The sequence below is a fragment of the Carassius carassius genome, chromosome 20 (assembly GCF_963082965.1).
Source record: "Carassius carassius chromosome 20, fCarCar2.1, whole genome shotgun sequence".
Lineage (NCBI taxonomy): Eukaryota > Metazoa > Chordata > Actinopteri > Cypriniformes > Cyprinidae > Carassius > Carassius carassius.
This window is the reverse complement of record NC_081774.1, coordinates 25397629-25410593: the sequence shown is the minus strand read 5'-3', so window position 1 is coordinate 25410593 and position 12965 is coordinate 25397629. Positions and strand designations below refer to the sequence as shown.

The 12965-nt window shown below is 43.4% G+C and overlaps 1 protein-coding gene across 1 annotated transcript in view; it reads right to left on the bottom strand.

Moving 5' to 3' along the window:
* mpp7b (MAGUK p55 scaffold protein 7b) overlaps positions 1–12965 on the bottom strand; it is a 79263-nt gene that overhangs the window by 56353 nt on the left and 9945 nt on the right. The window contains 3 exon segments of the mRNA XM_059501005.1: positions 385–525; positions 1310–1390; positions 6699–6776. Coding sequence (XP_059356988.1) covers positions 385–525; positions 1310–1390; positions 6699–6776 — 300 coding nt within the window.

Below are 12965 nucleotides of genomic sequence, written 5' to 3'. Positions count from 1 at the left end.
TGTTATGCTGATTATAATCAAAAACAGTTCAGTTTGATTATTTGATTTCAATTGATTTCTAATCAATTTCAGTGCCCTGACTTTTACATAAACATGAAGTTTAACTCACAGTTTAATTGATGGAAAAAGTTAATCTATGAATGATCTTTCCAAGCAATAGTCTTCAGAAATGAGTTTGTAATTGTGTCTGACAGTTTGATGTTGTAAGGCAGACCAGTGCACTTTACAAAACCCCAAAAAGGTGAAGCAGATATCTCTAATGGATTGTAGATATGATGACGGTCCATAATGACTTAACTGCTGAGTTCCTACGACTACAAACCTGTTTTAACAAACATGGACTATTTTCCTATGTTTTTACTCATTTTATTCAGAGGGACCCACCAGTGGCTCCTGGTTTTTAACCAAGCAAACAATCTTGATTGAATCTTCCTCTTTCTCGATGTAATCGGGCAGTGGGGGTAGAGGAGGCAACCGAGGGTCATACTCTTTCTGAGACACCATGTCATGCACTGAGAGAAGAGCCTGAAAAGGATAATGAAAACATAGTGGAATTAGGAATTAAGTTAGCACCGTTTGTAAGGGATAATGTGTGACGCGATGTTACAAATCACAGTTTTTTTTCCCCACAATAAAATGTATAATGAATATGTATATCCGAGTGAAGAATCTTTTTGAATGAGACAAAATGTAGGGCAGGATTGTCCATGCAGCCTAATAATAATAATAAAAAATGCAGTCTTTATAAGTGACTTTCAAAAACATAAATAACTTTTACAGACCACAATCTTTTGAACAGTAGCATATATATAAAAGGTTAAAATATTTTCAGAAAATCAAAAGGTAAATCAACAGTCAACACTGCTGACTGGTCTTTACACTTGGCTTGATAAAGAATCTTTCCACATTGAATATCACCTTACTGAGGCAACCTAGTTTTGCTTTATAAAATGTGAGAGCCAAACAAATGATCCAAGAAGCAACATATCATTAGACCAATCACAAATAAATCTGTCAAAGCTCTCATTGGTGAAACTCCTGAACTCTATAAACTTAATGTGTGGGTCTGGATCTTTACAGGCCTAAAGATGTTTTTTTTCATATCCAGTTTGTCAATATTTTATTAATGATATATCATGAAATTTCTACCAAATACTATTTATGTACTTTGTCTATTGACACCAGCCCACCATAAAAGCAGGTATTCTTTTATTTTCTTCTGTTTTCAGTCTAACATTTATGTCAGTCAAGCCTTTGCCTTTTTTGTAATTGTCACTGAATTTGACCTAAATGTATATTCTCTTCTCACCTGTACATGAGGTTTATAGAGCAGGTATAACAACTCTATTGTCTCTGGGCTGGCGACTACACAGCGCAGCTCTTCTGCCAACTGGAATAAAAAATAAGAAGCATTAAAAATTTCATAATGTCTATACGATACGGTATAACAGGCAAAAGTCTCTGACCAACCCATTTGGCTTAGTTTGTGCTCCAGGTATCATGAACTGATCCGGTGCCAGTTTGCTTTGGCAATGCTCGGAGGTCTGGATCAGTCTATCCCAACCCACTTGACAATATTATGCGAATGTTTGCATAGCAGGTCAAAAAGCCACAGTACCAGGAGACCTTGAGAAATAGCTGTTTCTGTTGTGGTTCAGCCAAGCAACAACCACCTTGACTGAATGTGGTTCTGAGTGACACCGGACCTGACATTAAACATACATTAAATCTCCAAAATTGAAATTTTACACTGAGCTGCGATGTAAGGAAAATGCTTTTAACGGCTTAATGCTCCAAAATGTCCTCCTCATTTTCAGTCTGAGAGAAGACGGAAAGTGATACACTTTAAAACTACTCTTTGTCTTAATGAAATACAGCATGCAGAGTCAAAAGCTGGAGATAATCTTTCTTTTAAGAGTATCTGCAGAATTGAGTTGATAAAGACAGAGCTGATTGTTTTTGCAAGGTGTGCAAGGAAAAGGAAAAACTTTAGTTTTATAATATAAACGTGAATACTGTTGGGAGATAACTTTAATGTGGAAAGATAGAGGTTGAAGTGCAATCCAACTGTTTTTGTGATTAAAATACTTCAATAAGTGGAAACAAAAAACACAAATTAACAACTTTTTAGTCAGTAGTGCTGCTTCCCAAAATTAGAATTAAATATATTTTAAAATGTCATTTATTCTTGTGCCATCTTCAGTCATTGCATAGGTTTTCAGGGTCACATGATCCTTCAGAAATCCTTCTAATATTCCATGTCTTGTACTAAAGAAACATTTATTAGCACTAATATTAGCAATGTTGAAAACAGTTTTTCTTTTCTGCTGAAAAGTATTTATTGTAAATTGAGATTTATATAAAAAATAAAAAAATATAAAAATTCTTACCCCAAACTTGTGAAAGATATAGTATATAAAATCTTTGGAGGGGGATGGGGAGGGGAGGGGTGGGGTGATTAAGTATCAAAAACTCTATTATAATAACATGTAATTTATAATAAGAAAAAAATGTTTCTTCTTGAGCGGATATTGGGACATCTGACCATTACACCAACAGTGACTTTCTGAATACATAGGAACCTTGTAATGATTATGAACCTTGCTTTGTATACTGGGGCACCGTGGGGTACACTGAAGCGTTAAAAGGATAGTTCACCCAAAAATTATTCCGTAGATTCCCGTATATTCCGAGAGCTCTCTGACCCTCCCATAGACAATAACGATCAGCTCAGAAACGTAGCAAGGAGATTGTTAAAATAACCCATGTGACATCAGTGGTTCAACTGTAACTTTACAGAGCTACGAGAATACTTTTTGTACACAAAGAAAACAAAAATAACAACTTTATTCAACAATTTGTCTCCTCCGTGTCACCCTATAACACTATTTTTGAGAGTATCACGTATAGGTAAACAATATATGCTGTTCTGTGTTAGCAGCACCGAACATGGATATGCTGTTTATGTTTAACGCTTTGATCTGAACTTAAACAATGTATCTGCATACATAGGTTGTTTACGTATATACTTTCCAAAATGGCACTATAGGGTGGAGGAGACGAATTGTTGAATAAACTCATTATTTTGTTTTCTTTGCACATAGAAAGTATTCTCTTAGCTTCATAAAGTTACGGTTGAACCACTGATTTTACATGGATTATTTTAAATCAATATTTTAAATTATCTCTTTGCTACAGTACGTTTCTGAGCCTTGATCGTGTATGGATCCTTGCTGTCTATGGTAGGGTCAGAGAGCTCTCAGAATGCATCAACATATTTATTATGTGTACTCCTAAAAACATTGTCACCATGCTGCACTTGTGTTGACCAAGCTGAGAGAGGCTGGTCAAGCTCTGGGGTCCAGGACAGAGACTTGGACTTGGATCCAAGGAAGGAGGTAAGTGGAGCAGTTAGGATACTGTGTAGTTTTTTCCCCACTTTTATTATAATAGGACAGATCAGAGTTGACAGGAAGCAATGTGGGGGAGAGAGGGGGGCAGTATCAAGTATATTCCTCGAGCCAAGATTAAAACTCTAGATAACCCACCAGGCTATAGCCACAGACAGGATACTGTAGTATTTAATGAATCAGTGTTATAAATTGTACAAGTTGAGGTTGTAGAATTGAGCCAGATGTTTACTGCTTCTGTCTTCCCCTCATCTATTTTGATCCCTTTAGGGTTAAGGTGATATCCAAAGAATTGATGAGAGCTAATGGGATATACAATTCTCAGCTTTGAGGTCAAGATGGTACTCACTCAGCTTGGCCAGCACAAAAGTGAGACAATGCTCAGTCTCGTTATGATAATATACAATGGATGTCATTGCTGTAAACCTGTACAAAGTGACGGAGGTACTCCCGGATCACCTCACTCGTGAACTCTTGGAATACAGAGGGGACACTGACCAGGCCATATGGGATGACGCAGTAATGTAGGGGCCACAAAAGTTGTTTTCCATTCAAATTTATTATCCGAATGAAGTTGTGTGTGCTGCAAAGGTCAAGCTTAATGAAGATGACAGCTTCACACAACATTTTCCAAAGTGGCCAGGATGAGGGTACCTGTATTTCACAGTAAGTTTGTAAAGAGACTGGTGATCGATGCAGATACTTTTTTGTCCTTTTTCATCACAAATAAGAAACTAGTAACAGCAGGGAATGTTGATAGATGAATGTAGCCCTGTGATAGTGCTTCCAAGTACTCTTCCATGGACTTCTGTTTGGGAATGACATTGGATAAATCTTTTGTCTAAGCACTGGTTCACCAGGCAGCAGATTAACAGCGCGGCTCCATTGTCGGTGAGGTGGTAAATGCTAGGCTAACTTTGGACAGAAGGTTTCCTTGAAGTGAGAAGTACAGGAAGGAGCTTCGACAGACATTTGTTTGATTGGGCTCTTGATGGAGATGGAATTGACTTCAAATACAGGTGACTTGCATGGAGGAACTGATGGAAAGCAATAAAACAAACACTAAGGGGCCCCACTTCAGGACATGTCCAGAAGAACAGGATACCATGGGTGAATGCTTAATGAGCCATGGGCACTCCAAGATGATGACCACTGTTGTCTTTTCCAGAATGTCTTCCACTTGCAAGCAGCCCAGCTGCAGCCTAATTGGGCCCACACAGTGACAGATGCTATGATGCAGAGGTTTACCTATTATTGAGAAGAACTTGCATGACGTTTCACATGGATTATTCTGGAGGTGGGAGCAACAGATATCAAGTTGCAGGCTGACCCTAAATCTAGACACAGATAGAGAGGCATTAGAGACAGTAGAGTTACAATGGTGGCTAAAGGCTTGGCATGGAGATTATGATAAGTGACGAAACTCACTAAAGTTTGTGGGTCTTGATGGGGTGTGTAGATACTACATGACTGTACTCCGTAATATGGACAGAGATCAAGAGTACACCAGGATTGAGGCTTTGCCGAGGGGAGAGAGCAAGTGCAGATCGATGGCAGTTTGGGGAAACTCATGGCCTAATTGTTAGAGAGTGGGACTTATTATCCAAAAGGTTGCAAGTTCGAGTCTCGGGCCGGCAGCGATTGTAGGTGGGGGGAGTGAATGTACAGCACTCTCTCCACCTTCAATACCACGAGTCTTGAGCAAGGCACTGAACCCCCAACTGCTCCCCGGTTTACCGCAGCATAAATGGCTGCCCACTGCTCTGGGTGTGTGTTCATGGTATGTATTTAATGCTGTGTGTGCGCACTTTGGATGGTTTAAATGCAGAGCACAAATTCTGAGTATGGGTCACCATACTTGGCTATATGTCACATCACTTGTCACTTGTTTGTGGCCTGGCTCTGGAGACAAATGAAGCTGGCTGGGAATGAAGATACGAGGAGCAGATGAGATGTATCATTGAGGCAATTCTTCATCCAGTGAGCCACGCAGATGGACAGCTGAATGGATTATACAAGCCCACTGTAGTTGTTGTGAGCAGCGTGTTGCAGCCTCAACGCTAGTTCCAGTTCTTGTTGGGATGTTGGCTCATTCCAGTCATTGGCAGCTGCGAAGGTCCAGAATTTCAAAGCATCTATGATTGAGGTTTCCCTTGACGTAACTGATAGAGTTGTTCACTGACTTAAGTATCACCAACAGAATCTCCAAAAACCTCACAGTAATGGGAAATGAAATTCTTAAGGAACTGGAAGGAGTGGCAGGGCCAACTTGATTCCATATAGTTTCTGCCCACTGGAGAGCTCTTCATTAAAAAGGAACAAGAGTGGGGTGCCTGCAGGGTTCATGGTGGGTTGTGGTCTGGCCTTCTGTTACAGAACACCAAACACGGTAGACAAAATATTAGGAACCCAATCGCAGGTATTTATTGCACAGTTGAAGAATAATGACAGCTAAGAGATTCAGAGCAGCACACTACACAGGGGAGCAGAACATACAAATACATACACAGGGGATTACTTAAGGAGATCGCTGGAGATAATGCTGGAGATTGCTGGAGTTCACGTTGGAAACCACTGTAGACAACACAGTAGATATTGTTGTCTGGATACTAGTTTCTCTCTTTAGCTGTCCAAACTCAATTTTTGAGCCAAGTAAACAGAAATTATTATTGTTCACGTTCACAGTAGTACACATATAATGACATATAATAATATAGATTATATTTATCAGATTATCTGTATTAAAACCTGAGCCTTTTATCAAATATTTCCTTACTTCCTGAAGCAAGACACTGACCAGTCTGACGTAGCAATATTGGCTCAACCAGTGGTGAGAATTTAGGACAGGACTATTTATTTCTTTGACCAATGCAGATGACAGGGTTTTTCGGGAAGCTTGTTTGAAACAATAATTATTTTTTAACTAATTTCCAGTTTGTCATGCTGGTGGTGCAGAAATTATACACTGCAGTTTTAAAGAGCTTAGGGAAAATTGGGTCATGCTGGGCATTGACACACAAAAATGCCATTTTGGCCTTGAATATAAAAAGGTATGGCCAAATTTAAAAAAATAATAAAAAGCAATAAATAAATGAGTGTCTGTGAAGCTGGCACATGTATTTATGTGACACTGGGGTGTTCACAAGTAATCCCTTCCCGTACACTTCAAACTGACAACACTAAACAGACTAAAGGTCCTGCAACTGAATCCCGTCCCAGCTCTGCTGGAGTGTCTGATCACTCTGGTCTGGAGACAAAAACCACTAGTTGCCCCAGAGGAGAACTTACGTCCTGAGCCAGGCCCTGTGTGCTTTCCAACAGTGGAGCAGGCCGCTGGGCTCTGTACTTCTGCAGTCTGTCATAGACCTGTGAAGAGAAGAGAAGTGGCATTAGACTGCCGTTCGATGCCCAGAGGGTTACTGTTCACCCTTTTGACCCTCACCCCTGAATTGCATCTGTAGTAGCAAAATGTTTCTCTGTATTATGTGAGTGATATATCATTCAATATGATAAGCAGAAGTAACCGAAGTGTAAATATGTCAGTCAAATCTATAGTTACATGATTTTTTTGTGTGTGTGTTTAACGTTTATCTGTCTGTTCATCCATTGGCTGCACTGTATGGTGCAGGTAATGCTAAAGCTATTAGAATATCAGCCAAGAAAGATGAAATCATATTTATGGTCCTCACACAGCTAACAGAGCTCATAAAGACGAACATGTTTCATAACAGATGTATTAGGTAAAACAATTTTAATTTTTTAAAAGATGATGTCACACGCTAAAACCAAATACATTTTGGCTTGTAGGTTTGGGGCCACATTCTCTGTTAACCCAAAACTGCACGTAAAGCATCTTAACACACTTGCTATCAATATCTCTTGCTATTTCTTAATGCAGATCAATGTGTCAAATATCACACCATACGTATAAGAAGCCAACAAATAATCTAAATGCATATGCTTAAATAAATCTATTAAATATTTATTTCCGCAATAAGGAATTGCCATTTTGTGAAAATTTTTATGATGATGTATATTCTGACTTAGACTGCATATTTATTTCAAATTCTTATGGTACATTTCTTGTTTCTTGTTTACATTTCTTTTCCCAACACAATTAAGTCAAGTCAAGTCACCTTTATTTATATAGCGCTTTAAACAAAATACATTTCGTCAAAGCAACTGAACAACATTCATTAGGAAAACAGTGTGTCAATAATGCAAAATGATAGTTAAAGGCAGTTCATCATTGAATTCAGTGATGTCATCTCTGTTCAAATAAATAGTGTCTGTGCATTTATTTGCAATCAAGTCAACGATATTGCTGTAGATGAAGTGACCCCATCTAAGCAAGCCAGAGGCGACAGCGGCAAGAAACCGAAACTCCATCGGTGACAGAATGGAGAAAAAAAACCTTGGGAGAAACCAGGCTCAGTTGGGGGGCCAGTTCTCCTCTGACCAGACGAAACCAGTAGTTCAATTCCAGGCTGCAGCAAAGTCAGATTGTGCAGAAGAATCATCTGTTTCCTGTGGTCTTGTCCTGGTGGTCCTCTGAGACAAGGTCTTTACAGGGGATCTGTATCTGGGGCTCTAGTTGTCCTGGTCTCCGCTGTCTTTCAGGGCAGTAGAGGTCCTTTCTAGGTGCTGATCCACCATCTGGTCTGGATACGTACTGGATCCGGGTGACTGCAGTGACCCTCTGATCTGGATACAGACTGCTGGCTACGGTGACCTCGGAATGAGAGAGAAACAGACAAATAATAGCTTAGATGCCAATCTTCTAATGATGTAGCAAGTACATAGGGTGTTATGGGAAGTGGTCCCGGTTCCGGTTTACCTAATTAATGCAGCCTAAAAATCCTTTAACGGATTTGGATATTAAAAGCATATTAGTATGTTATGTGTATGCCAGGTTAAAGAGATGGGTCTTTAATCTAGATTTAAACTGCAAGAGTGTGTCTGCCTCCCGAACAATGTTAGGTAGGTTATTCCAGAGTTTAGACGCCAAATAGGAAAAGGATCTGCCGCCCGCAGTTGATTTTGATATTCTAGGTATTATCAAATTGCCTGAGTTTTGAGAACGTAGCAGACGTAGAGGATTATATTGTAAAAGGAGCTCATTCAAATACTGAGGTGCTAAACCATTCAGGGCTTTATAAGTAATAAGCAATATATTAAAATCTATACGATGTTTGATAGGGAGCCAGTGCAGTGTTGACAGGACCGGGCTAATATGGTCATACTTCCTGGTTCTAGTAAGAACTCTTGCTGCTGCATTTTTGACTAGCTGTAGTTTGTTTACTAAGTGTGCAGAACAACCTTCTTCTTTCTTCGGCGGTCACTCGAAACGAGTATGACTGTCCTCTCCGTCGGGTCGCCTTATTTGTGGATCCTCAGGTGGCTGTAGAGGCCGATCTGTGATCCACAGATTCTGGTGCAATGTGAGCATTGGGAGGTTGAGGTGATGCGTGGTGGTGGAGCCTTTCTCTGTTTGTCCTTGCGGTGTTGCCGCTTTGCATCTGCGGCATGGCGGAGTTCTGTTTCGTGGTGTGCTGCACCTTCCTGCACTGCTTTTCTCCAGTAGTCCCTGTTAAACGGGAGATTCTCCCAGTCGCCGGACGTGATGTTAAACTTTTTCAGGCTGGTCTTGATATTGTCCTTTAAGCGTTTCTTTGGCCCACCAGGGGCTCGCTGTCCTTCTTTTAGCTGGGAGTACAGGATCTGCTTAGGGAGACGGTTGTTGGGCATGCGGATGACATGTCCTGTCCATCGGAGTTGGAGCTGCATTAAGGTGGTAGTGATGCTGGGCATATTCGTTTCCGCCAGAATACTGGAGTTTGTACGTCTGTCTTCCCAGTTGATCCTCAGGATTTTTCTTAAGGCTCTTTGATGGAATCGTTCCAGTGCTCTCAGGTGTCTGCTGTAGGTGGTCCAGGATTCCGCTCCGTACAGCAGAGTTGGAAGAATCGCAGCTCTGTAAACCAGGACCTTGGTTTGAGTCCTCAGGTCTCGGTCATCAAAGACTCTTGTCCTGAGTTTGGCATAGGCTCCGCTGGCACAGCTTAGGCGATGGTTGACTTCACAGTCTATATCAGCTTTGGAAGAGAGAATGCTGCCAAGGTAGGGGAAGTGGTCCACGCTTTCCAGAGTGGTGTTATCCACTTTGATGATAGGCTGGAGTGATGGCTGGTTGGGTGGTGGTTGATACAGAACGTCTCAGGTTACGAATGTAACCATGGTTCCCTGAGAGGGAACGAGACACTGCGTCCTCTGAGGGGACACTATGGGGAACACCTCGTCGTGACCCGTGTCTGAAGCATACTTTGAAAAACGCCAACGTGTTGGCCGGCGACAGCCTCTGACGTCACTACCAGCGCGACTATAAATACGCGCCCGTAGGACCCATCAATATCTTCTTCGTGAAGCTTGCGTCCGAAGCATGGCAGGGAGCTAGAGGACGCAGTGTCTCGTTCCCTCTCAGGGAACCATGGTTACATTCGTAACCTGAGACGTTCCCTTTCAAGGGAACTTCGAACTGCGTCCTCTGAGGGGACACTATGGGGAACAGTATACCCACGCCGCCATGCTGAGGGGAGTGCAGACCAGAATCATGGCAAACACTAAGTACCAACTCTACCGCTTTTCTCTTCACCGGGAGTCGCCCCTGGGACGGTCTGACGGCTGCCTTATGACATTATCCCTTACGGCCAAAGGCCTAAGCTACATACCCAACTTATCCTGTAGGGCCCTGGCCCGGGGTAGAGCTAAAGGCTTGGAATCACAGAGATTCCTTTAAAGGGATACGGCTAAAAGCCTGGCACTTTCCTCTACCAAGTCTTTGCCTGTCACACAGGGGCTACTGCTAGCTTTCGCAAAACCTGCCGAAAGGGCTGTCCCCACAGCACTCTAGTAGCGGCGCCCTGTTCTAGATAGGTATCCGAGGATACCTAGGTGGAGTGGTGCCCAAGATGAACGGGGCTTAAACCAACTCAAGAAAGGGCACGAAGCAGCAGCGCGAAGCCCTTACCATCTAGGGATTTTAGAAAGGACGCAGAGACTAGCGTGCGAACTTACCACAATGTGGATTTCAGAAAGTGCGCAAAGACTCCCGTGCACACTTACCATAACATGGATTTACAAATACTGTTCTAAGAAGGGGCTCTCGTGGAACTCTGTCAGAGCAGCTCGCAGAAGAGTGGCCCGGGAGCAGAGCAATTGGAGGCCTCAGCCCCTGCCTCAGCAGGATGCCTGCTCTCACAGAGCGTCTCAAACAGTATGTGGTACTGGAGCGCTCTGAAGAACCGGGAATCAGTCTCCCAAGAGAGGAAGACTCCGAGCTCCGAGCAGCATGCTCATAGGTGACCCTTTCAGAAAAGGGGAGCGCTGCTGAACTACCCGAGAATTGCCCACACAGCCCCCCCCCCCTTTCAAGTTGAGGGGGCTTGGGGTGTACAATAACTACACACCGGTTGGATGAAGCCCAAGGAACACCGGGGCGAATCATCCCAAGAAAGGGAACGAAGCGGAGCGCGTAACCCTTACCATACAGGATTTTAGAAAGTGCGCAAAGACTTGCGTGCACACTTACCACTTTACGTGGATTTCAGACAGTGCGCAAAGCGTTAACGTGCACACTGACCACCATGTGGATTTGAGAAAGTACACAGGCAAGCGTGTGTACTGAAAGGTTACCTGACAACCACAGTATGTGGGAGCTCACATTCAGAAAGGCCTGTGAAGCCTGCTACCTGATAACCACAATATGTGGGAGTTCACCTACAGAGAGGCCTACTATCTGTTACCAGATAACCACCTCAGTGGAAACTGAAAGCAATATGGAATTCGACTCCAGGGAGGCCTGGTGAGGCCTACTACCTGACAACCACAAATCGAGGGAGCTCGCTTTTTAGGAAACGCACAGTATGTGGGAGCTAAATCTCCAGGGAGGCCTGGTGAGGCCTACTACCTGGCAACCACAGTATGTGGGAGCTCACCATCAGGGAGGCCTGATGAAGCCTACCACCTGACAACCACAATATGTGGGAGTCCCCCCAGCCCCTCATGTTAAGGGAAGCGATGCTTGAGGTGTATAACAAATACACACTGGTTGGATGAAGCCCAAGGAACACCGGGGCGAATCATCCCAAGAAAGGGAACGAAGCGGAGCGCGTAACCCTTACCATACAGGATTTTAGAAAGTGCGCAGAGTCTTGCGTGCACACTTACCACTTTACGTGGATTTCAGACAGTGCACAAAGCGTTAACGTGCACACTGACCACCATGTGGATTTGAGAAAGTACACAGGCAAGCGTGTGTACTGAAAGGTTACCTGACAACCACAGTATGTGGGAGCTCACATTCAGAGAGGCCTGTGAAGCCTACTACCTGATAACCACAATATGTGGGAGTTCACCTACAGAGAGGCCTAGAGAGGCCTACTATCTGTTACCAGATAACCACCTCAGTGGAAACTGAAAGCAATATGGAACTCAACTCCAGGGAGGCCTGGTGAGGCCTACTACCTGACAACCACAAATCGCGGGAGCTCGTTTTTTAGCAAACGCACAGTATGTGGGAGCTAAATCTCCAGGGAGGCCTGGTGAGGTCTACTACCTGGCAACCACAGTATGTGGGAGCTCGTCTTCAGAGAGACCGGATGAAGCCTACTATCTGAAAACCACAATGTGCTATTTAGTGGAACGCACAATATGTGGGAGCTAAATCTCCAGGGAGGCCTGGTGAGGCCTACTACCTGGCAACCACAGTATGTGGGAGCTCGTCTTCAGAGAGACCTGATGAAGCCTACTATCTGAAAACCACAATGTGCTATTCCGTAGAAACGCATAGTATGTGGGAGCTAAATCTCCAGGGAGGCCTGGTGAGGCCTACTACCTGGCAACCACAGTATGTGGGAGCTCGTCTTCAGAGAGACCTGGTGAAGCCTACTATCTGAAAAAGCCACAATATGCTATTCCGTGGAAACGCATAGTATGTGGGAGCTAAATCTCCAGGGAGGCCTGGTGAGGCCTACTACCTGGCAACCACAGTATGTGGGAGCTCGTCTTCAGAGAGACCTGGTGAAGCCTACTATCTGTAAAAGCCACAACATGCTATTCCGTGGAAACGCATAGTATGTGGGAGCTAAATCTCCAGGGAGGCCTGGTGAGGCCTACTACCTGGCGACCACCGAACGTGGGAGCTCACCTTCAGAGAGACCTGGTGAAGCCTACTATCTGAAAACCACAATATGCTATTTAGTGGAGATGCACCGTATGTGGGAGCTAAATCTCCAGGGAGGCCTGGTGAGGCCTACTACCTGGCAACCACAGTATGTGGGAGCTCACCATCAGGGAGGCCTGATGAAGCCTACCACCTGATAACCACAATATGTGGGAGTCCACCCAGCCCCTCATGTTAAGGGAAGCGATGCTTGAGGTGTATAACAAATACACACTGGTTGAATGAAGCCCATGGAACCCAGGGCTAATCATCACAAGAAAGGGAACGAAGCGAAGCGCGTAACCCCTACCGTACAGGATTTTAGAAAGTGCGCA